Source organism: Argopecten irradians, chromosome 5, assembly GCF_041381155.1.
Source record: "Argopecten irradians isolate NY chromosome 5, Ai_NY, whole genome shotgun sequence".
Lineage (NCBI taxonomy): Eukaryota > Metazoa > Mollusca > Bivalvia > Pectinida > Pectinidae > Argopecten > Argopecten irradians.
Window position 1 is genome coordinate 18,447,941 of NC_091138.1, and position 26,852 is coordinate 18,474,792.

General features: G+C 35.5%; 1 protein-coding gene across 2 annotated transcripts; it reads left to right on the forward strand.

The window, feature by feature from the left end:
- The first annotated feature begins 129 nt into the window (after nt 1–129).
- Nucleotides 130–26,852, forward strand: LOC138323098 (sodium-coupled monocarboxylate transporter 1-like). 2 transcript variants are annotated; one of them, XM_069267445.1, is made up of 15 exons: nt 130–2,238; nt 14,324–14,389; nt 14,705–14,756; nt 16,754–16,821; nt 17,387–17,541; nt 17,878–18,018; nt 19,156–19,285; nt 20,402–20,490; nt 20,920–21,035; nt 21,543–21,610; nt 21,976–22,062; nt 22,386–22,594; nt 22,848–22,948; nt 24,495–24,613; nt 25,017–26,852. In XM_069267445.1, exons 1-15 carry the CDS (start codon nt 1,867–1,869, stop codon nt 25,101–25,103), a joined length of 1,860 nt encoding a protein of 619 aa, XP_069123546.1. In that variant the 5' UTR covers nt 130–1,866; the 3' UTR covers nt 25,104–26,852. The 2 variants fall into 2 exon arrangements, with proteins under 2 accessions (XP_069123546.1, XP_069123545.1); XM_069267444.1 differs by lacking the exon at nt 130–2,238 and adding an exon at nt 8,427–9,222.

Here is a 26,852-nt window from a genome sequence, read left to right on the forward strand (position 1 = left end):
TAGTTCGTGATAATTTAACGTCTATAGAACTATTGATTATAACTCATTCACCCCTGAAAAACATTTGAACTCTTCCAATTTAAATGCTGGAAGAGTTCATTATGAATTTTTAGGGGTAAATAAGATAATGTTAGGTCAAAAACCTGCTTCACAACATCAATTACAAAATCATATTTTAATAACATTTGTATCATAGGTATAACGTATGTATCATTATAAACCACAAAACAGTAAAGGAAACTTGTACTCGTATACCCATCCACACCAAGGGTAATGAGACAGGACGACGTTTATTGTGAGACAACAGACATCGGCATGCTTGTCATAGATGCACTGAATGAAATTACCCGGAAATATGCTGAGAGCGCAAAACACAAAGCATATTATCTGTCCGCAAGGCTAACACGTGTATGAGCAATGACGGAACCATACGTATGTAAATGGATGCAGGTTCATCATGTGCATGCGTTACATTGTCAAACAGCATGTTACATCGACAATACACGTGTGTATCGGTACCGTGTGTTTGAGTGGGGCGATTCAATCAGTTATCAAATTCTGCATTGTTTGAATGTGACGACCAGATTATAAATGATTTGTGTGTGTTGATTCGTTCACATTGTGCACAGATCCCATATGTCTATGTTGGAGGGACAATTAGTTAAACTAGTGTATATTTGTATGATTTAACTGGTATGATTAGGTCTGGCGGTGTGTAATTTTATTTTAAATAAATTTTCCACGAATCTACATAACTTAAGTATATTTCAGAGTGACAATCCAAGTGCTCTACATTTCCAATTGGACTTTGAATTTTTTGGTGGCTTCTAAAATAATTTCGTTATGAATCCACATATCACTTAAATAATATTTTTACCTGATCATGTTTTATTTGAGTGCATTTAATTTCCTTGTTATATATACACAGAAACTACAATTATTGTATCAAATACGCAAATAATTGGGACGTCAGAGGTCATTATTCAAACTCGAGATCGATTACAAACGAAGTATATCGGGAAGAGCGCCTGGAGAATCAACGCTCTTTGTCCACAACACAATCAAAGTAAGAGTCATTTTCAAACTAATGTTCCCAGCTCTTCTTGGTCTATTCCATAGATGTTCCTATAACACTGTCTTTGATGGGACAATAAAGCCCGTAACATATCACACCTATTTAGGTATTGGAACAAAACTTGTATTTTTCTTAAACTGGGGTCTGTCTTATCACACGTAGGCACTCGTAGACCGTCGAGGCCAAGGTCAGATAGCCGAGGTAATGAATGTCATGGTTAGAGTGTCGCGGTGTTTGTTTTTACGTGTTGACTGTTACTGTAATTATAAGGCACAAGACTTGCCAAACGTATGTCTACATGACAAATATAGTGTTCCGTTGTTTGTTTTTCATACTTTTATTTATAACTTTGTGATGTATTTCGTTGTATTTAATTGACTAAGGTAATCATTGTTAACGCAATACATGATACGTAGCGATATTTTCCTTTGAACGGGTACTTGTATATAAGTTCATCGGTTATAGTACCAAGTGTATATAGTTGATATGCTGTTATGACTGAGGTACATAACAGCAGGCTGCATACAGATCGGTATGTTGTCTTATTTACTTTGACATTCAGTCCCTTCTCGTGCGTTTATCTGTATGGGTTTTAGTACAGTGACATACATTTTATCTAAACCACGTGGATAGGTAACATTCGCGCGCAAGTAACTTATTGCCTTAGTCCCGATTACACTAGCAAACATACCCCATGTGTGCCTAAACCGTTACTTTCTAATTACTTAGAAATGAGATAGAATTATATATTTGACGCGTGAATATTTACAAACAATCTGCTGAATCATACCATGGATAACAATGAAGGATACAGTTTCCAGACAGGAACGAAGAATACGTTCGGAGTGGTGGATTATGTACTGTTCGCATTACTTCTATGCGTATCTGCAGGTATCGGATTATTCTATGCCATCAAAGACAGAAAGAAGCAAAATCTTAAAGATTTTCTGCTGGCAGGAGGAAACATGAGCGCAATCCCTGTGTCTCTGTCCCTCCTGGCCAGTTTCATGTCGGCTATTACGTTGCTAGGGACGCCGTCAGAAATGTATAACTTCACATCGATGTACTGGTGGATCGGAGCGGGCTATTTCTTCACCTTAGCACTTGCTTCTCATGTCTACATTCCAGTCTTCTACAACCTTCGTATCACCAGTGTATATCAGGTAAATAAAACGTACAATTGACCAAGATAGAACTGTTATTTTGAACATGTATTTTAGCTTCTGCCTCTCAACTTATTTTATGCATTAAAATATAAGTAAAAGGTATACATTAAAAAATAAAATTCAGTAAACAGAGCAAATGGTCATAAACACCATTTTAAAATATATATTGAAAAATAAACAGCAACACAATATATGTAGTATAAAGTCAATGTGCATTATAATACTAGATATGATGTACTGTTTTAATTTACCCTATCAAACACGCACATAATAATAATCTACAAAATCGCACACGCATTATTGTCACACACGCATCATAATTACATAAGAATCTGTTGGAGCTGTCATTAAATGAATTAATAAGCAAATTGCCAATAAACCTAGTTAATCAATAAGAGAAATATTTCTTCCAAAATATCCGTTAAGTTATAATATTGTTTATCATTTTTCAGATTGCGTTATTTACTTTATCAGTACAATTTAACACAAATAGATCGTGCCTTCTGAGATTCCATTAAAATTTACTATTCGAACCCACTGACATAACGATTTAATGGTCGAGTTTTATATGCTCCCGTGAATCTATAACGGTGTAAATAATGACAGCTAGATCTTTGATTTCCAAATTCATGTTAATGTGTGATAAAGCATTTATCAGAGTTGTCTTAATACATGTATTAAAGAATGTGTTCATGCGTTACACAACACTCAAAGTTATCATTGTATATTGATATTTTCAAACAAGTCCTTTGCTTTAATATGAAACTTGACATTATTGTCAAAATTCATATTTACATCGATATCTACTGTGGAATAAAACGTGTAAACACCCCTCAAAACAGATTTCTTTAAAAATTATCTTAACATGCAAAAGAATACATGTATCATCAACAAGAACTTCACATTGTGAAAAGTCTGCGTCACTAATGTTCAATAAGAATAAAGAATAATACAATGTTTGTGAGTGTAAATTTAGACAACAGCTTATTTCATTTAGCTTTCAATATATTAATGAAGAAAAAAATAACTATCAAAAGTTTCATTTATGGCACATATAACAGCTTTGGGGTCCTAAAATATTTAAAGTTTATACATTTAAAAATGAAAATCTTCAAAGAAAGCAAAAGCATAGAAACAGAAACGTCTTATATAGCAAGGGGGATAAATCTAGTTGCACGTTACAAGCACGTGAACAGGAAGGGGGAGCAGTGTACTTGTTGCTGCCATGATAACGTTTTTATCAATGTGTACTGTACAAACATGTTTTCATGATAATACTATCATTTCCATTCGACGCGGCTTCAGCAAGCCTAATTTATATCAAGACTTCGTTTATTGTAACGCTATTAATGAAGTACCGTACCTGATAATGCAAGTTGCTACTTGTTATTTTTTGTCAGTGCTATAACGTCAATGCATTGTTAAAATGCATTGCTAAATTGCCCCCAATAGTGCGTCAGTTTGTTACATTGATGCCAAAAACGCCGTCCAACCTGTAACGAAGCATACCACTAAGTATCACTAAGCCATATATAAAACTGCCACGCATATGTCACTGATGTACGTAGGGGTAGGAATTAAATACAATGTCCTACTTACATGATGAATAGAAATTACCGTTTTGCCCTCTAATATTGGCTTAATGTTCACCTTTGACATCGTATGTCTTCTTGTATAGTGGAACTGTTGCACTTCTTATAGTGCTATATCAGTGAAACATTTGAGAGGCTTATTGGGTTCCTCCTCAAAATGCATATCATATGAGCATATTGTGAATCATTTTACTATACAATACTATTTAACCAAATATACACCTCCTAAATACCGAATTGTTTTATTCAAATTTCGCCTATTTGCTCATAATTTGGCCATCGAAACAGGTAGATATATATCAATATTGCGAGAGAATTTAGACTATGCCCTGGTTGCAATTTAGATGTTGAAGACGAATATCACTTTATTTTGATATGTATAAATTATCATGATTTAAGAAAGAAATGTGTAAAACCTTTTTATTGGCATAAACCATCTATGTACAAGTTGATACAATTGTTATGTTGCGAAAACATTAGTGATCTACGTAAATTAGCAAAATTTACATTTTAGGCCATGAAAATACCATCCCGCCTCCAATAATTTCAGTATAGTTATTTTAGTATTGTATACTTAACCTGTAAGTTGTGTAGCCTTTATATAGTAAACTGGTATTATTTGAGGTCATTTTTAAATCATACGAAGTGTCTGCATATAATATGTTCATACAACTCCGATGGACAAATACAAATTTAAGATTTCAATGTATATTAGAATTGTAACTTGTCTTTGATATTGTACTTATTAATATGTGATTGTATAATAAACATATGTGTGTGCGTGTATTTTGGTATGTCTTACAATTCCAATAATTTGTAAACTTCAGGAAATAAAAGAATTGAATAGAACTGAAAAACACCCGGTCACATTATACTGAAAACAGGCGAACCATTCGTCCTATTCACTGTATACTGAGCGCTAAGCAGGAGCAGAAACTACCATTTTTATAGAATTGGTGTGTTTCGGCCAGGGGACAGAACCCAGAGTCTATTTCACATTGGCGAGCGCTCAACAGAAGGCCAAAAGTGAGGTGGTATGAAGGGAGACGTTAGAAAGAACAAATTAAGTTAGGATGAAGAGAAAATTATAAGATCTTAAATTTAGTCGCCTTTTACTATCATGCAATAGGGGCAGCAGGTAAAATTTTTAAAAAGTCCTACCTGCAGCACACTTCAATCTAACAAGACACCATATACACGGGAGGCTGAGTAACGAGATGGTTGTTCCTAAAAAAAAACCAATTTCCAGATCATCGTATTATATCCAAATTATTCAAAATTTGTAAGTTATCACATATTACGAATCTAAAATCGAAAGTACAAGCGCAGTTGTCATCGTGCTTATATTCCGTAGGCTTACTGAAGCCTAGTTGTTTTCGACCTGTGACATAGGAATAAATATCAATTATAATACATCTGCTGCGGTGAAATACATTTCTGTATGTGAATAGAAAAGTAAACGAAACACTTTTGGTGTTTAAGAGGGATAACTCCAAATGCGTAAACACATTATGAGTTATAAGGCCCTAGATAAGGTATTCAATTATTCAGGTTTATAAATATTTTATATGAAAGTACGATTAATTGTTTTCGCGGCCAGCTCCTAATCAGATTTATTTGTATATATCTATCAACACATAACAAGTAATGTTAAAGCGCATGGCCACCTCAAATAAACAATACCCTATCTTCCTTTTGATTTGTTTTACCTGTGACAAGAATTATACCCCAAATTGAATCTGATAAACTGTTATATCCGTGCGTACGTTCCAGTGTCAGCTCTGCGCGTTCACTTTCCTCCACAGCTGTCGAATATCAGTACACTTGATATATAATTGATAAACGGTTCACACCAATAATGGAACTCAGTTGACCAAAAGGAGAGGTCTACATAGGACGCTTTACTAAGATTTTACTTAAAACCCTTTTCTTTCTAAGCCTTCCTAATCTTCATGCCCACGTATCAAGAAGAACTTTTGATATGTTCTTCACCACGAAAAGGTTTTAATGTTATAAGTACAAATTAGAGATTGCAGTACTGCCGAAATTAATAACTTTTAAATCAACAGTACAGTGAAATGAGTGCATGCAGTCAGACCATGAAGCCAAGTTGTGTAGTTCATTAAAGTGTAATTGGTATTTGTAAAGTGATTTCTGCAGGTATGGTTCCATCTAAACATACATAAGGCATAACAAGTAAGAATTTTAAAGTGCATAAATTCAGTGTTGTAACTATGTTTACATGGCATCATCAATGTTTGGCTGTCTGTTGATTTTCACAGCTTAATTATTACTTAAGAAAAGATAACACGTCAAAACTTCCACCCATTTATGGCCCATATAATCTAATAGAATACAAACTTCACCAAGGCTAATCGTACAAACCGGGCTACGCTATTTACGCTCGTGGAAACGCTTCTTTTACATAGAAAAATGTCGTCTGGGAGAACGTACGTGATAAATATTTCGTCGGTGTTCAACTCACGGCCAAGAATCGAAATATACAAGTTGCCAACGGAACAGTAGAGTGTTTTACCAATGCGTAGAAGCAAAATTGATGTTTTATTGTATTATACTTTTTCCTTATTTCGCACACAGTATAGCGGGTATGCCATATCATTGTTAAAAAGTGTGATTTTTGTTATATATTCAAACAGATATATATCTAAACGAGAAACAGGGCTAAAACTGGATTTAGGTCATAAAATTATCTAATGTTGCAATGAGTATGTGCCATTTTCTTGCTGAATGGTACTGTTATAACTATATTTTCCTAATTACGCATGCGAAAACACTAGTCGGTGTACAATATACAACATACAAGGCAGTGGATACGTCATAGTTCCTAAATCATTTCTCATTTTCAGTAGAATCTGAGTAAAGATTTACAGTTTTTAATTGAAATAGTGTATAAAGAATAAATTCAATTCACGTTTTCGCATTGTAATTCACCCTATATTCTGATTATATAGTCAACTGAAAACAGTTCAAAACTGTGAACATCAAAATTAAAGTTTTGGGGAACATTCTGGGTTTTTTCTCTGTGAGCCAACCACATTCTAAGCATGAAGTATTTAACATGAATGATAAGCATATTAGAACTTGAAACTGTCAAACGAGACCTCAACGAAACGTCGTATTCAATTTGACGTAAGGTTCGTGCTGTTTTCACGGAAATGACTTTCAACTGAAGTAATTATATCTCAAGAATTAATCACCACTGTCATGTTTATTTTTGAATGTTCCATATGCGTACAGCAATACCAATCTGCAGCGTTTTCGCATGCGTAATTAAGAAAAATAGTTATATTAGTAACATTCAACTAGAATAAGTCAAATTATCATTGAAATCTGTGATAATTTTTGAACTGAATCCAGTTTCATCCCTTCCTCTCGATTAGATATCTACATTTCTTTGAATATATGACAAAACTCACACTTTTTAACGATACCCGCTATACTATGCACGGAATACAGGACAAAATATAATACAATAAAACATCAATTTTGCTTCTTAGTATTGGTGAAACACTTTGCTGTTCCGTAGATACCTTGTATATTTGGATTATTGGCCGTAAGTCATTTTCTATGTAAAAGAAGCGTTTCTACGAGCGTAAATAGCGTAGCCCGGTTTGTACGATTAGCCCCGGTGAACTATGGCTGTTAAGCAGAAGTGAGGAGGTCATTGGAAGGCAACAACCAACGTTAATTTGATTCTTTTTTTAAGATTACAATGGCTAGCATACGTTTGTTTGTATTTTCAGTAATCATGTTTCCTTGCTTAAGTCTTTGACCTAATTAATTAACAGTAACTCTCAAAACAGTTTGGTCTGTTTTTATCATAATTGTCGGATTTTTTCATTAATTACAGCATTCGACTTAATGCACTTTCACGTCTACTAAAATTTATCTCCAAGGATTTGATTTGCTTATTTCCATGAGAAATAACTTTAACTGTATGTACACACTACGTGTCTGATATGATGGTATGGAAATTCATATGACTGATGTATGAATTTATACTGTGATGAATACTGACGGGCCACATAGCTTCGTCCCATAAAGAGTTTGGTATCACTGTTACCTGCTTATTTTACAAGAAATAGAGTTTATGATGGCAATTCATGGTCATTTCATAAGCACATGACTTTAGGAACTGTAAATATGTTAAATAAACAAACACATAATCATTGCGCTGAATCATATTGGCCATTAGATGTTCCAAATGTATACAAATATCTATAAGGATAATTTTATTTGGTGGTATCCATGGAGAGTCGCCGACATATATTATCAACTGTTATAGATACAAATATATATATAATGTTATTTTAGCCATTTTACACCTACTATTATCTCCCTATAATAACCCTTCTATCAAAGCTTTAGATACCGTACACTTATTAGAATATATAACATAAGCTATAGATTATAATCTTAAAGAAGAGATACCCGGATATAAGGCTCTTCCTTCGTCACTTGTCATACTAGGTTACAACCCTCTTATCGTCCTTGTTTTGACGGACACTCTGACCACGGATGATACCTATAGTATAATCCCCAGCAGTTTACAAGGTGTCCTACACATGTCGCTAGCTATCTAATGATAAGCGAAATTACTTTACATATCTCCGGACTAAATACCGAAACCACTCAGCGTTGCCTTACACGTGGTGTGTTCTATAATGTTGCCGTTACATGGACTAGCACGACCCCTGACTTAAATCTAGATCATTCAGTTTCATTCTAAAACAATAAATAACTCGTGCCGTATGCGTCCCGCGCGGACTAGGTCAGTGTGCGAAGCTAGAGAGGCTGTCGGATTTCCTTCCTTCCCTGTGTGCAATTTATACGTAAAACTGGTGCGTGTAGGAAGCACAACGGAGAACAAGAGAAATTTTGAATGAGGTTTTAAGGCCTGCAGAAAAGGGAGCAGTTAGAGTGCAACGCTCATAAAGATAAGCCTATATATAATTTGTGATAGTTAACTAGTGATTTTATACACTGTACAGACAACATGGAAGACGAAAGGAAATACAGCTTCCAAACGGGAGAGAGAAATACTTTCGGAATAGTGGATTATGTTCTGTTTGGACTGCTTCTCTGTGTGTCTGCAAGTATTGGGTTGTTCTATGCCATCAAGGACAGAAAGAAGCAGAATGTTAAGGATTTCCTGTTGGCGGGAGGGAACATGAGCGCCATCCCTGTGGCTCTGTCCCTCCTGGCCAGTTTCATGTCGGCCATTACGTTGCTAGGGACGCCAGCTGAGATGTATAACTTTACGACCATCTACTACTGGATAGGACTTGGCTACTTCTTCACAATCGGCGCTGCTGCTCACATTTATATACCCGTATTTTATAGACTTCGGGTGACCAGCGCATATCAGGTAAATCAAGGTCAATGTCAGTTGCTGACACAAAGTTGATAGCAGAAAGAGTGTAGATGATTTCGGCATTAATAACTTTTGTGGGGTATAGTGACAATTGTTACAAAAAGCAATATCATATCTCTAAAGAAAAGCATAAATGAGGTTAGCACTCATGTACCTAAATATGAAGGGGAATATTTTCTTGGTGATTGGGTACAACTCAATATGTCTTTCCAAGATTCAAGAAAACTTTTTCCTAATAAAGTTAAAATGTTTATCCACCTGGTAAATGAATCAGTCAGGTTACATGTTTTGATTACCATATATCTTTTGCCTGAAATCTACTCTTTAGGCATAGTGTACTAAGTTACTGGTCTTTATAAAGTGCAAAATAACCTAATGTGCGCGACCATATATCGGTATTGAAGTCACAGGATCGACACACTAGTTTTTCTAACTTCATACAAAGCAGTATGAAATGGACCTAAATGCGCGTGTATTTATAGTTCCGTTTTGAACATAGAACCATAAAACGTGCGTGTTACAGTTCCTCACTAAGCTTTTGCAGTTTCCAAAAATCTCAAATATTTTGAAAATAAACACATGCTCTCCGCACGGATACAACGTTCAGCTTTAACGCTGTAGTTTGCACTTTGCCGTGCTCTGCTATGTTCAAGGACGACACACTATGAGGACAAGGCTGTTTTGAGAGTGTTGTTTTTATGTTAACGAACAGCGGGTTTAGGTATTACACGCTGCGGTGAATGACCCTGTTTATGGATAAGGTCATCGAAAGGAGGAAACGACCTGCAAACAATCTGCCAGAGTCGGCATAATACATACTGTTATCACGATTCCAGGGGGTAACTCACTTCTGGGAGGGACTTCTCATGGAAGGCGTTCCCAGATATTATATAGGTCGATAAGACATTACATATAAAACCTTATGCCAAAATTGCTCTGAAATGTTTGCACTTGAGGATACCTACATGTTGTGAAGATACACTTTGACTGCAGTTGTAATAAAGAGTGACATTGATTTCGTTATATAATCAAAATAAAGGCGGATGCATGGTAAGATTTATATAGCTCTGTAAGTGTGTCAAGGCGCATAGGCAGCGCTCCAATATCCTGTTCCACGTGTAACGATATATAGATTTGAGAGATAAGCTAAAAGGAAAAGTACTTTTGTGTCAGTATGAAGTTGATTACTGTGTGTTCCTGATAACAGTTGTCTGTCAAACCACCATATGTATATATATAGAATACATCGGCCATTGTGATTAGGGCTTCATTAAGAACGAATATACGTACCCAGCCTACTATACCTTTCGGCCGGGTACGTACGACACCATTATCTGTCTAAAATTCTTTTGAGCTACAAAATTACAGCTAGGGCTTCATTCTACTTCAGGCCTCCTTTAGGATTTGTCTGTTTTGAAATTTATTAAACATATGGGCATGCATATCCCTGCTACGGACGTCATGTTGGTGGAGTGTGATGAATGACATTTTTACATATCTAGGAAAAATTACGAAAATTACGTAACGACCTTGAGATGTGCAGCCATGCCTCGCTTAAAGTGCAGTCTTGACATTCAGTTGGACGAATCTTCAACTGAAGGTCGCCGATGAAATAAATTGTCCCGAATATTGACATTTTCTTATAGGACCAATATTTACTCTGCTTCTTATCAAATTACGACCAGTACATCCCATTATGACAAACCAACGAACTATAGCTTAAATATAGACGTTAGCACTGCAGTGAAACTATGGAACTAATTACAGGAAAGTGTGTCAGGAGTTAGAACGGCATCAAACCTATTAAAATAATCCATTTTCATATATGTATAATGGTCAAATCAAAAACTAAAGTCAGCATGAATAGTAACTTTGTACAATGTATTCATGATAAAACGCTGAATCATTATTTTAACCAATTCATATCCTCGTTTTTTCGTAGGCTGTTTCGGTGCTTGCATTTGCTTATGGACGCTGATTTTAAACGTTTTTTTGTATTTCATTGCAGAAAATGTACATGTTAATGTAATAAAGCCGATAATCTGTTATTAAATATTAGCCTATATTAGATATGAGTGCATTTTTAGTGAGATGGATAAATATGCCACCCGTTTATTACTGAAATATTTAGACGATGCGCGATGATCATTTTAAAATTTACTACCTGCAATAATACTGTAACAGAAGGCTAGATAACAATTCCGTATGATCAGAAGTGTGTTATAATATGATGACATAAATATATATGAATGATTTCCCCCGGAAATTTGAATTTCCTGTTATCAGAAGTTTTTGGAAATATGTAATTGAACGCCTAGTTTTTATATACATGTACATGTTGGTATTTGGATTACTTATACATGAAACATCCGTATATACAAACATTACGGGTTTTGACAATGTGTCTGTTATAATACATCGAATATGACGTTGTTTTAGTATACGACATCTATTCAATGCCATGAAATATTTCAACCATTTTATCTTTATTATTTAAAAGGATTTATTATTTAAAGGGAATTTTGTAGCTTAATCAAAATATTTCCAGAAGTACAATATAAAACACCCATATGATACAGATGAAATTAAAGCACAGCTTGTATCCGATATAACGTTATTTAGATAAGTTGTATATCCTGTCTACAATAGCAGATATGAAATCATCAAGTACTTGCTACATACAACGTTTTTATAAAAAAAGACCGTTTAATTGTAATACACTTCTTGGCATACTCAAAACAAAATATTCTGCTTTCAGGAACAAATCTCAGCACTCTGTCACACTGTTGATATTGAGGCACTATCCACTAAATGTATTATAGGCTCACTGGTACTATACTAATATTAACCTACAAGTAGGGCCTTAGATTGTTGCCGCAATAGCATGTCCGAAAAGGCGACTAAATATGTAATTTTATCGTAAATATTCCTCCTAAAATAGAAACTTAATGTATCTCAAGACATTAGAGTTATTAGGTTTTCGGCTCTGTTCCTATATGCATAAGTTAATTTCAACTCCTGCGTAACAAAACACGTCTTTTAAAGATCTTTCACACAGTGTGTAATTCCAAAGCTGGATATGGGAAAGTAACGATGTGACTGTAAAACGTGTACACATTATTTGTGTGTGCATGTTTATGCACCAAGAGCATGCTAAATACTGAATAAGTTACTACTGAAAAAACATTTAGTTGTGCTAAGACTTTGATATCACACTAACCAGACCTATTTTCTAACATCAGAGATCATCTGCCTGCTTTATCTCATACAACTATAATACATGTAACGGTTCAAAATTAAAGTGACCTTTGGAAGGGAATGTTGGGACACGTTGGATATAAAACGTAGGCTCCAGAGTAATTCAACCCTTTATAAATGCTTCTATATCTTCATATCAGGAAACAATATCAGAGATAGATTTAACCTTTATTCATAAGTTTTTTAGATAATGTTACAAATCTATTTATATACTTTTCACTCCATCCTACCCGCCCTATGTTTTCCCAGTTCATGTGTGTGGTTCACTTCTATTTTAGTTTATAATGGCTTGGTATTTGGCTTTCATTACATCGGCCTACCTATTAAGATAAGGATTTGTTTGTTTGTTTGTTTGATTAATTAACGTCCAATTAACAGCTATGGTCATGTAAGGACGGCCTCCCATGTATGCGGTGTGTTGCGTGTATGTTGTGCGAGGTGCGTGTTTTGGGAGACTGCGGTAAATTCATGTTATGTCTTCTTGTATAGTGGAACTATTGCCCTTTTTATAGTGCTATATCACTGAAGCATGCCGCCGAAGACACCAAGCAACACACCCCACCCGGTCACATTTTACTGACAACGGGCGAACCAGTCGTCCCACTCCCCGTTTGAAACTTTGTTCACTGAACACTTTCCTCCCTTAAGTCACATGTGAACTATTCCCCATTGTAAATTATAAGGATGACCTATTAAAGTAGTTGATGAAAACATTCATACACACAACATGTATGTACATATTCCATGTCCAATAATTGAATTTTCATATCCACAAGAAGTTATGCAATTTATTTTTTTTAATGGCCTTCTGCAGAAAATAATTTGAAACATGATATTTCATATTTACACTGCAGTTTATTTGTTTGTTTGATTAATTAACGAACTATTAACAGCTATGGTCATGTAAGGACGGCCTCCCATGTATGCGGCGTGTTGTGTGTATGTTGTGAGGGGTGTGTGTTTTGGGAGACTGCAGTATATTCATGTTGTGTCTTCCTGTATTGTGGAACTGTTTCCCTTTTTATAGTGCTATATCACTGAAGAATGCCGCCGAAGACACCAAGCAACACACCCCACCCGGTCACATTATACTGACAACGGGCGAACCAGTCGTCCCACACCCTGTATGCTGAGCGCTAAGCAGGAGCAGAAACTACCACTTTTATAGATTTTGGTGTGTCTCGGTCAGGGGACAGAACCCAGAGCCTTCCTCACAGGGGCGAACGTTCAACTCTAGGCCAAAAGTGAGGCGGTGTCGAGGGAGACGCTACGAAGAACCAAGTTAGTTAGGAAGAAGAGAAAAGATAAGATCCTAAATTTAGTCGCCTTTTACGATTATGCAATAGGGGCAGCAGATACAATTCTTACGTCTTACACTGCGGATAGGTTTGATAGTCTCGTATGTTTATAACTATAACCAATACAACTATGGATATTTTTTAGTTTGTAGTTTTCTTATGTAATTCTTAAGATTACAAAAGGTCGTCTCATACCATGCCCAATGTTTGGTCCTCAGCATCAATGTAACTGTGCAGTCTTTCTCTTTAAAGCTCTATGTACCATAATTGGTAGAAATATCGACCTTTTGATTTCCGGTCTGAAATCTATTTAAAAGTTCGAGTGTTTATGAAATATGCTGGGGAAAACATTGAAAACCAATGACAAAGATGTATAATACATGTACTTGACAAACATCTGTACTTTTTGTATTGATCATATAAAGATTACTAAAACTTCTTTTTGGTATGTCAGTATGACAATTTTGACATTAATAACCTTTTTGCTATCCTATGTGTGTTTTTCAATTCGTTCACTAAACCTATATCCTTTGTTATAGTACCTAGAGATGAGATTTGGAAGTGCGACACGTTCGCTGATCTCCATAGTCTACGTCATACAGATGGTGAGTTCGTTTATTTGAAGAAAAAAAACACGTATTTTAATTAGTTCAATCGACGATATAATATCTTTAATTTTGCTATATATAACTGCTGCAAAGCATTTTCCGTTATTGAATAAAATCTGTACGGTCTATCGCATAGGATAATTGGAATGTTTTGTCAGCTTCCGCTGACACCGACCTATCGGTGTTTTACTGTATTATCTATTCTTATGCAATCACATATATATATTTGTTTATAAAATACAAATACTTATAAGAAATATCATCAATTTCAACCACAGGAACAATGATATAGGATATGTTTTATTTCCCCAGGTGCTGTACATGTCAATTGTGCTGTATGCCCCGTCCCTAGCCATGAATGCTGGTAATGTTTACGTTAATCATTCAATACATTAAAGTGAAGGATATATATTCTATATCATTATCACAGAGATCATTTTATTATTACAATAGTGATAAAATATGATTGGACCAGGCTTTATATAAACAAGTTTACTAATAGTATGCGTATGTGTGCTATTGCGCTATAAGCCTATCAATGTGAAAAGTACACTCGTTCATTTCAAATAAATCTGATATAATTCGTTGGTTTTATCATAACATAAACAGTTAAAGTTCTGATGATATATTTAGTAATAAATGGAACTCACTTACACGGATATATTTAAAAGAAGAACAGAAAATACAATACATTTACGTAAATGTCATCATGGAGTCGAGATGTAAATTTAGGTCAAATTCAAGTGGTGTGAATTTTACCAGGTACACTCATGAGAAGTTAGCATATTGATCAAACACCGCAGTAGATGGTCACTGGAATGCTGATAAAATCCCTGGATACTTTTTACCAGCTGATATCTTCTCGAACATTGTTAAGTTAAGGTCATTGGAGAAGTTTCGTATTTGATTTTCAATAAATTATAATCTACATAATGGCAGAAACCAACAAGCCGACATTGTATGGTTGCCACAGTATTATAAAATATCGGCGTTCATTAGATATCGGAGAGAATTTTGAGTAATGGTTACTCCATTATCTTGGTCGTCCTTGATCCATCACTACCAACCCCCTCCCGATCCTATACTTTTTAGGTCATCTGACCGAAGGTCAGGATGACCTATTGTCATCGTGTTTTGTCCGTCGTCGTGCGCCGTCCGCCGTGCGTAAGACTATTTATACAAAAGCCTACTCCTCCTTTGATGGATTTCATCCATATTTTGTTTGAAACATCATTGGGGAAGGACAATCATATTTTATATCAATGAGCCTGGTCCGACCCCTAGGGGCTGAGGGGTGGGGTCCCAAAAGGGCAAATTTTCTTATTTTACGCTTTAAAATCCTACTCCTCCTTCATCCTTGGGATGATTTCATCCATATTTGGTGTGAAACATCATTGGGGAAAGGTAATTATATTTTATATAAATGAGCCTGGTCTGACCCCTAAGGGCTGAGGGGTGGGGCCCAAAATGGGGAAATATTCTTAATTTTAGCTGGCAAACTTCCTGTTTTCAGGTTTCGGTCTCCGATCTTAATGAAAATTGGTCTATAGAGGTTTTAAATGATGCGGAACAACATTCAAACATTTTCGTAAAGATTTTGGTATTCCAAGATGGCCGCTGGCCCACTTCCTGTTTTAAGGTTTTAGTCTCTGATCTCAATGAAAATTGGTCTATAGGGGTTATAATTGATGCCGAACAACATGCAAACATTTTCGTAAATATTTTGGTATTCCAAGATGGCCGCTGGCCCACTTCTTGTGTTCGGGTTCAATCTCCGATATCTCAATGAAAATTGGTCTATATGGGTTTTAATTGATTCAGAAGGGGGAACTTTAGGTGAGGACAATCATATTTAATAAAGGACTGAGCTAAGACCCATGGGGATAGTACGGCGGAGGTCAAAAAAATGGGAGCTTTGCTGAAATTAGGCTTTAAAATCTGACTCCATATATAATCCTTGAATGGGTTACAACCATATATGGATGAAGGGCTACCAAGTTTGTTCAACAAATGACATTTACCTATTTCAGAAACTTGCACATTCAACTAAGGAGTTCCTTGTATTGTTTATATTAATTGTTAACCACTACTTTATACTGTGACTTTGTTGTTTTGTGTCATGAGTCAGATGACCGTTAAGGCCCATGGGCCTCTTGTTGTACTATCTATCAGAAAGTGAGGTCACTTTAAACAACAGTAGTGGTACGACCAGGCGCTCCGCAAAAGTAAACATAATCAATCCTCTTCAACATCATTGATTATTTCTCAAACGTGAAATGGTAGGTAAGCCACAAGGTATATACGTAAATGCGTATGCTTGTTTTAATATCAATATTAATTACTCTTTTTATTGTTCTGTAGTAACTGGTTTCACATTATGGGGATCTGTGTGGGCAGTTGGACTTGTCTGTATCTTCTACACAACCATCGTAAGTACCCCTAACGCCTACGCATTTCAAAGCTATTTCAGTTTTCTCCATATCAATCACAAATATCCAATATGTCTGTTTACACAACATTTGTATTGTAATGAAGAGATTACTACACAACAAATCATTTTAGACAGTTATAAATGTCTTACTCTTTTTCCTAGATTTAGGGGCCGCGAATAGTTAAGATATCCCAATATGTAATGTATTACCATAAACCCTATACCTCTTGGTTGCGAGTCCGAATCCCATGTGGGGCAGTTGCCAGGCACTGACCGTTGATTGATGGTGTTTTTTCCTGGTACTCTGGCTTTCCTTCACCTCTTAAACCTTGTATGTCATCAAATGATCGATCCTGGCTGTTAATAGAGCGTTAAAATTCAAACCAATCCTTGGCTTAGAATATGTAATCAAATCATTATGATATTGTGCGGCCTCTGTGTCAAAGTGTCGGCGCTCAGCTCGTACTTATAATATGTAGCTTCATTTGCTTTTGTCTGCTTTGAAGTTAGGTAATAAAGCTTTGTTCGTTGATGTTCACCCACAAATTCTTATTATATAACAGGGTGGTATGAAGGCGGTACTATGGACCGACACTTTCCAGGTTGGCGTGATGTTGGCTGGCCTAATCACAATCCTCATCCAGGGGTCCATAGAGGTCGGAGGGTTTGCCAAAGCCTGGCAAATATCCTACGATAGTGGGAGGATCGTGTTTGACGAGTAGGTGGTATTTCTCTGAAAATGTGTACTGGGGAATTTATTGATTATAGCGATGAATGGTTATGCACAAAGTAATATGAGACTTTTAATAAGTACAATATTATCCACAACAATAACAAATGACAGTGCTCATGAATGTAATTGTTTTATGGACAAGAGGTAATTCAATATGAATCCAAAACAAAGCTATAATGCCTTCGTGGATTTATACGTCCAATATTGACTAGAGAGTCTAGAATTTTCGATATTCATAACTGTAAAGGACTTTCAATGTGAATCCTCACAGAATAATGTTTGCATATAAATGAATATATTTTGACACCTAACATTTTTCAGCTTCAACCCTGACCCTATCGTGCGCCACAGCGTCTGGTCGTGTGTATTTGGAGGTGCAATTACATGGCTAGCTGTGTATGGTGCTAACCAGGCCCAAATTCAGAGGGCCATCACATGTCCCACACTTAGGAAGGCACAGATGTGAGTGTAACATTGCTGGATCGTCAAGTAGATTCATTTAAATGGATATGCTTGACCTAGTTTATAATTACTATCTACGAAAGTCTTTAAAATAAAATATTCTAATATACAGTTTATGTTCACCCTCAGCTTTTACCTTCATGTTTGTGTAAAATTAATGACAGTACATTTATGCATGCTCGTATATAGTTTGCAGTCAACTTGGATAGTGAATGTAGCGTCATTTGATAGTATTAAAACAATAATAAATTAAAAGAATATAAATGTTAATCCAAAAGATAAGGAAGTGCTCTTTGTCTCTCTTACAAGGTCTGCCTAATGTCATTTAGTCTTACGAGTATTTTACATGACCTTAATTTACAAGGAAGGTTATAGGTCCTTTTCAATGTCACTTTTTATTTCATACTGTATAACGTGCAATGTATGTAGAAACTTTCGTTGTTTTCGTAATAATGCAACAATGGTTACAGAGACTAACTAACCAAGAGATTTCTACCAATAGAAAATGAAATTTAAAGATCACGAAAACGCACCCCCCCCTCCAAGCATTATATGTTATATTGTACCGAATGGTATTCTTTGTTGTAGGGCCTACCTTATGGTATCCTTTGTTGTAGGGCCTACCTTATGGTATCCTTTGTTGTAGGGTCTACTTAATGGTATTCTTTGTTGTAGGGCCTACATTATGGTATCTTTTGTTGTTGGGCCTACCTAATGGTATCCTTTGTTGTAGGGACTACCTAATGGTATCCTTTGTTGTAGGGCCTACCTAATAGTATCTTTTGTTGTAGCCTACCTAGTGGTATCCTTTGTTGTAGGGCCTACCTAATGGTATCCTTTGTTGTAGGGCCTACCTAATGGTATCCTATGTTGTAGGGCCTACCTAATGGTATCCTATGTTGTAGGGACTACCTAATGGTATCCTTTGTTGTAGGGCATACCTAATGGTATCTTTTGTTGTAGGGACTACCTAATAGTATCCTTTGTTGTAGGGCCTACCTAATGGTATCTTTTGTTGTAGCGACTACCTTATGGTATCCTTTGTTGTAGGGCCTATCTAATCGTATCGTATGTTGTAGAGCCTACCTAATGGTATCCTTTGTTGTAGGGCCTATAAAATCGTATCCTTTATTGTAGGGCCTACTGGTTTAACTTCCCTGGATTATGTGTCATCCTGTACCTGTGTTGTTTCATTGGAACCGTCGCCTACGCCTTCTACAGGACATGTGATCCCAAAACGTTTGGACTAATAAACGCCTCTGATCAGGTTCGCATCCACGTCAGACAATGATGTTTTAATCAACTATAGGACCAGTATTTGGCCTTAATTGTTTAGGCCGAAAAATATTAACTCTGATCCACATCAATTTCACATCAATAAATACTCTTATACTTGCCATTCATCAAAAAATACTTTTTATAACCATGTACACGATGTGCTCCACCTATGACGTAATCAAATTGATGATTTTCCTCTTCTCGTCAAATTCATCATCTTTAGGTTAGAAAAGGCTTGAAATGGATTTGGCCGCCACCTTAGAGCAACTTTATATTTTGCATGGATATCCGTAAATACACGATACACAACGTGTGAAAATCTCTTTCTGCTCCACGAAGGCGGACACATTCATTTTTAGAGAAAACCACTCAAGGATTTTTGTGAAAAATGGCGGGAAACTGCATGTTGATGACGTCATAGTGAACATAATTGGCACATGCGGGATATTTTCGGGATGTAATGTGTGAGCAAATGTTTTCAACAGTTATATGGCAAAATATGTTGTTCTTTATTGAAGAATTAATTTTGGGGCCATATTCGAGTCTTAACATACCTTCTCCTTTGTTATACTTATGCTTAAGTATCTTTAAATATTTATCTTAAATGGTTTCATAGATTTTCGGAATTAAAAAAACCGTATTATAAGCAATGAAAATCAAGCGTATCATAGATTTACTGGTTAAAACTCTGTTAAAAAGTATAAAATTCAAAGAAAATGCAATTCTGACAAAATCATTTTTGTGTTGATGAAAATATTTTTAGTCAAGATGTCCGTATTCTGTATTACGATTTGATTGGGTTTTTGTTTTTGTTTTTTATTTGTTCATTAAATTTACGTCCTACTGTGTCACGTTCGATAATACTACACAAACCTTCTTAATTCGAATTCGATGAGACCATGTTAGAGACTTTGAATAAACAAAGTATTCGAATTCAACATACTGACTTTACAGTGAACACGATGACCTTGTCTAATAGAACATTTTGATTTGCATACAGTGTTTGAGTTCTGAGTAAACAAGGTTGACCGATATATATATATTTATGCGTCTATTTGATGTTTTGTTTTATTTTTAATCGATGATTGTTTTTCTGTTATTTCAGTTGTTGCCTCTCTTTGTCATGGATGTGTTAGGGAAGATGCCTGGCATTCCTGGAATATTTGTCTCCTGTATATTCAGTGGGGCCCTAAGGTATAAACATATTGCTTTAAGCTAAACACGGAGTACATAAACATCATACGGAACAATAATTTAGGTATCATAATTTGCTTAAATGATGTTAATAATTGTTAATCATAACTGTGGCTATACCTTAACGGCCAAAAGCCGACATCTCGTTTTGGAGAACCTGACAGCAAAATCAAGTTAACATGAATAAGGATATAGACGCAAAAGACGAACAAAGCATTTTATAGAAATAATGAACAAACTATTCCAGTTACATTTTGTTCTGGGCAACTAGGTGTTATTCATTCATTTTTATTATTTACTAATTGTTGTTTTGATAACATTTGAAAAGTATAAATCATATCCTTAGCCTTACTTACAACTTTAAGAGATAATAAGCATTTCTAAATGTCGCTTACATTCTCAACTGTCTCCCACCATGTGTTACTATAGCACGCTATCGTCCGGTCTCAACTCTATAGCCGCAGTACTGCTGGAGGATGTGGTCAAGGTCTTCTGTGTAGCCGACATCAGTGAACAAAGGGCAACCAACGCATCCAAACTTATCGGTAGGCCTCCCTTGGTACAGAAACACTGATGTGTAGATGAAGGAATTTCTGGCAGGATTAAAATAATCAGATCGTGAATTAATACAAAATAACTTCCAAAACATAAATTGACTCTTTAGAACATTTTAAGTGGGAGGAAGTACTAAAAGTATTTCCTGATAATCAACTATTAAAATATTATTCACTTTATATAATATACAAAATGACGTACATTTAAGTTTAAAAAAATATAAAGTATTTAAGAAATTGGAGTGAGTCTAACTGAAATCTTCAATCATTCTTTTACACACTGCTATGATTTGTTTTCCTTCTAAAAACCGATGTTTCGGAACAACTCTAACTGTTGCCAAAGTACAAATTCTCAAAAACAAACAGCAAAATAGGGTATTGCAAATATGGGTGTTAAGATATGATATATACTTTTATTGTATAATGTTAATGATTTTATGGTATATGGATGATAATAAATTTCTGGCTAAGCATTGATATTATGATTTTATCCGACAGCTTTGGTGGCCGGATTTATCTGTCTCGGACTGACGTATGTGGCCTCAATGTTGGGCGGTGTTTTACAGGTGCGACAATGTCAGGGCACTAGTTGTGTATATGTATATGTAAACAATATGTTCCTCTACCGAAACAAAAATACCTGGAAAAATTACATGCAATGTACTCATTTATTCTAAACCAGAAAAATGTATTTGGAGACGTGAATAATTTACACATGGTTATTTATATCTTAGAAGACTTAATCTGTATTTTGATATTCCTGGTCCTGCTCAACTAGTAACTTAATGCATTTTTCATATAATCTTATATTTTCTGAAATGTTTTTTATCCACAACTAAAATCATTATTCAAAAAACAACATCTTAATGCTGTACAAATGACTTTACTGAAAATGTACATATCAACATTTCAATGTATTTTTATTTGTCAGGCTGCCCTTGCTCTGTTCGGTATGCTTGGCGGACCTATTCTAGGTGTGTTTACCCTCGGAATCCTATTTCCTTGGGCCAATCAAAAGGTAGGAACAATAAACTAGCAAATCGTTACGAATGTGGAAAGGAGCAGTTGTAGTTGCATAATTACATACCGGGTATTTATATAATTATAAGAGAAGCATGCTATTCAAACTGATGGAAAATGCTTATCTACAAAGGGGTCCAATGGCTTATACGGCCATACCACTTTTTAATACACTGAAACATTTTTGAAGTTTTTAGTGATTTATTGGCTTTAACAATTCTTTGTGAGATACTATTTCATCATACACTGAGACAAAATAGTTAAAAAGAAAGAAGAAATCAAGAAATCAATAGTTATTAAAGTTTTCCCTGCTGTCACCAGGGCGCACTAACGGCTGTCTCCTCCGGTGTGATCTTTATGTTGTGGATCGGCGTGGGTTACCAGGTCCACAAGCCACCGGTGGCTCCCTTCTCCGCCACCAGTCTGGTGGGATGTAACTGGAACCTAACCCGAGATATGTCTGACACCAACTTCACAGAGCCACTAGTCGAGATTGTAACTAACGCTACTGCCACAGAGTATTCCACATGGTAACTATTAAAAAGAACGTCACAAGAAAAATTTGAAATCATTATAAGTTTAAATAAAATTTGACAATGTGTAACGATCTTCACTATACAATAATACGTAAGAGAAAATTTCACGATATTCTTTTAAATATATCGAAATTTAACTCCTCGAAATAATGAAAACGACTATAGAGTAGCCAACGAGGTTATGGTATGATTTTAAACCGTAGAGCTGCATGGTCCATTTAACTGTGATCTGTTCTTCCTCTCACAGGGATCCGTTCGTCCGCCTGTATTCCCTTTCCTACCTGTGGTACAGTGCTACTGCTATGCTTTATGTCATATGTGTGGGACTCATCGTCAGCTTCGCTACAGGTACGTAGTCATCCTCATTAACTACATAACACATTTCCCGTATGCTGATATTTATTGTCGAACACGTACGTAAAACCTGCGATAAAGAAAGCAAGCAAGCAACACACGTCCCCTGCCGTCAATTACATTTTCTAATTTATGGCATGTTATGTTATCATTATTGCTTAGTTATACTACCATTTTATGAAGTTTGAACAATTCAGTTGTTCCCAAATTATCGCAGGGCAATAAAATTTCTGAAATATCTTTTTTATTAACAGTGACCTTTATAATCGACCTATTGACCTTAAATTAAATCCAAAGTAGTACCACATCCTATGTTATCACCGTATGAAGTTTAAACAAATTATGTTGATGTGTTCTTTGACAATGATGATATATTTGATCAGATGATGTACATTATACATTTATTGCCCTGGCGGGAGGGAGACATGACGATTTGTTTACCCAAGGCATGTCATGTTTCCCGAGGGTGTAGCCCGAGGGAAACATGACTTGCCGCGGGTAAACAAATCTTCATGTCTCCCTACCGCCAGGGCAATAAATTGTTTATTATACCGAAAAAAGACAGACAAGAAGAAAAACATTTGAATTAATTTATTAATTAGATCAATAGATATAACATTTCAACAGTTACACAAGAATAACAACCAATATTCTGGTAATAAATATCAATCCTTTGTGACACTTGAATGTGTACTACATTGTTGTCAATGTTCATATCATTTGGAGTAATTATTTATGTCGATAGTCTGCCTCGTAGACACAGATACAACATGATCTCGAACCAACATTTTTGCTGTAAACCTACAAGAGTTTCAGTGTTAAACACAGGAGTGTCTCCATTATACAGTTTCTTCAAATCTTATTCAGAAAGGGGGGGCGATGATGGTCAACACTACTAAACCTTTGCGTTTTAAGTCGGTAGTAACAGCTTTGAATACCTGACCACTTCCTCTAAATTCTGTGTCTTTGATGATGTCCATGTTCATTGTTTCTTGGTATGCCTATTCAGACTGTATCTGATATTCTGAAGCGCCGACTTGTTGAAATAAGTTTGGTCAGTTTTTCGTGCACCACAATAGAAGGGCTGTAATATTTCATCCAGCTCAGCACGGTTGTAGTTTTCAAAGTCAATGTCCTTACCACATTCACTAAGGAAATCCCGAAAACATTTCACGGCACATTTCGTCGCTTTTTTCGTGTTTTCTGCGTCTTGAGAATTTTAGAAATTTCTTCAGTCTATGGGATATGAAAGCGTCGTCTGCTTTCATACTACGCTTTCATACTCCATTTTGTTTTTGTTTATCGGAATACCTTGGAGAGTTCCGTTACACGAACGACAACTCTTGCAAAACTACGACGGCTCCGCATGGGGGAAACATGATTTTTGAACATGGCGTTCAGCGGGATACACGATGTTTTGTCGCCCGCACACGTGACGTCTCTCGACCAATCAGCGACTGTGACTAATCGGTGAGGTATAGTGAAACATTTACATACCATGTTATTAAAACATTATGTTTACATATGTGTATTTTAACAGGGAAGACAGACCCCAAGTCCGTAGATCCTAGACTGATGTGCCCAATATTTGATGTCTTCTTACCTTTCCTACCTGAGAAGGTTCGCAAACCTCTACGATTTGGTGTGGACTATTCTAAGGTATCTCACGCATGTATTAAATTTATAAATATTTAGGCTTTTGTTGTTTGATATATGAATAGTATATCTGCGTTATCAGTTATAAAGACGCGAAATTCAAAGTTACTGAGGTATTATTTTATTTGCTTCATTTAATGACGGAGAATAGTATAGTGTATTGCTGTGTGTACATGAACATTTATAAATCTAAAATCGGTCTGATGTGTGGAAAATTACCAATACAGACTATTCTAGTCAGGAAGGTATAAGAACATTCCCTTTAATAAGTCAGTAGCATCAGGTATATAAAGTTCTTTAGCCATTCAAACTGGAATTCTGGAAATGAAATGTGCAAGAAATTCAAAGCGTCTAAGTGAACACAAAGAATAAGCGAATAAATAATATATACTTACTTCATTTACAGACGAAGGAAGAAACGACTGAGGCTGACCGGGAGGAAATGGAGGTATTTGTGGACAAGACTGGCAACAGTAACGGGAAACCGTCTTGACCATAGGAGCGGCCATAGCGGATAAAATAGCACAATTATCGATAAAATCTTTACTGTTAAAGATGCTCCACCGCTGACAAATGGTATTTTTTCACTATCAAAAACAGGAGCAGACGATTTAATATTTTTGTTCTGTTGCTAAAGTTACTTACTTTACACTATTGCCACCATTGAAAAGTTTGAGCTATTGATTCTACTTAAAGTTAAAAATATGAAAAATAATTAATTGCATCCCGAAAAAATTCCATGGCACTATATTCTATATGAAATGAAGTACTGATTGCGCATGCATCAAAGGCAAAATAAATTATTTTATATTATTTTTTGTGTTAATTAGGCATATATATACACGATTAAACACAAATTATTGTTCGAATGATGAATATCATTTATGCTCTGTCGGCGGTGGAGCATCTTTAAGAAGGACGATTGCTCAAAAAGGAATTATCCCTACAACGATGTTTATTATACTCATAAGAGGTATATATGTATATGTTTTTACAATGTCTTTGTCCAAGCTGATAGTTGGCGTGCTGTAAGGGTATGTGTGAAAGTGGAAAAGATATCATATTTGTGTCCATGCTTTCAATGTCTCTTATAAATAATGAAGCAAAACTTAGTCAATTTGGTGAAATCCAAGTACACTAAGTAGCGCCTGCCAAGAAAATTACTGTATTTGCATCATGTATTTTTACGGAATATCAAGGAAGGGATTTAGATCTCGTTGACCAGTCATACAGCAACAACATATGAGTGACTTTACATACTATTGAGACGACGTAACTCTTTTATCCCTCATAATTGACTGGTCAATTCTGTGATTAAGAAGAGCCTAAATGTGTCTTGTAATGGTTTGTCACAATATAAAACAATCACCCTTATTTCGACGAGTTACAGTCATTCCTTTGCCAGACAGTTGACATTTCCTCTTCTTTTTGATATTTTGAACTTTCATCTGAGAAGCGCTGACTGATAATGATAAACAAACATTTTGTTAAATGATTATTATTACAATTGTTATTACTATATTACTTTTTTTTTACTTCGATCCAAAACAAGGATATTGCTGCTATGAGGCGTTTTTGACTGAATTCGTCTTTGAATTTATATCGTTTACACGAATACGTGAAAATCGTGTATTTTTATACAATGTATGACACTCAATATTTGATATTACTGTTGCGTATTTGTTTCCATCAAACAATTAAAAAACATTTTATTATCTCATCCAATGGAGGACGTATGAACTCCCTTGTCCAATTGTCTTCCAACATATCAGTATTGAAGCACCTCATCCGACAGGTACAAATATGTCCTTACCTTTATACTGTTCTGCTCTTTACGAATCGATTGGAACAGATATCCGTTGAATTCTTAAACTGATGTTTTGTGCAAAATGATATGAAATTTCAAATTTACCCATGGGTATGGCGAGTTTAGGCCAATATTTCCAAAGGACACACTTTAAAGTGTTTAATTAATTTAGTTAATATACTCATTATTTGACCTTATATACTTTAAAATACATGTTTTTAGATTTAAAATGGCAGCATCACTGATAATGTCCCTCTTTCTCAATTTCCTAATTGTAATGACATTATCTAGATATCGTTAATGGCGTCTGCATGTGCATGTGTGTACTCAAAGCCGTAAACATTTGCATTTTGTACTGAGTTATGTAATGAAGATAATACATTTCAACATTACCATTATAATCAGTTGTTAATAAAGAATGTGGTCTCCAAGAAA

Coding starts and splice junctions, on each gene's coding strand:
- LOC138323098 (XM_069267445.1), top strand. CDS start 1,867: ATGGATAACAATGAAGGATACAGTTTCCAGACAGGAACGAAGAATACG. Junction 16,822..17,386: donor GTATCTTCTACACAACCATC/GTAAGTACCCCT, acceptor ATTATATAACAG/GGTGGTATGAAGGCGGTACT. Junction 19,286..20,401: donor TAATAAACGCCTCTGATCAG/GTTCGCATCCAC, acceptor CTGTTATTTCAG/TTGTTGCCTCTCTTTGTCAT.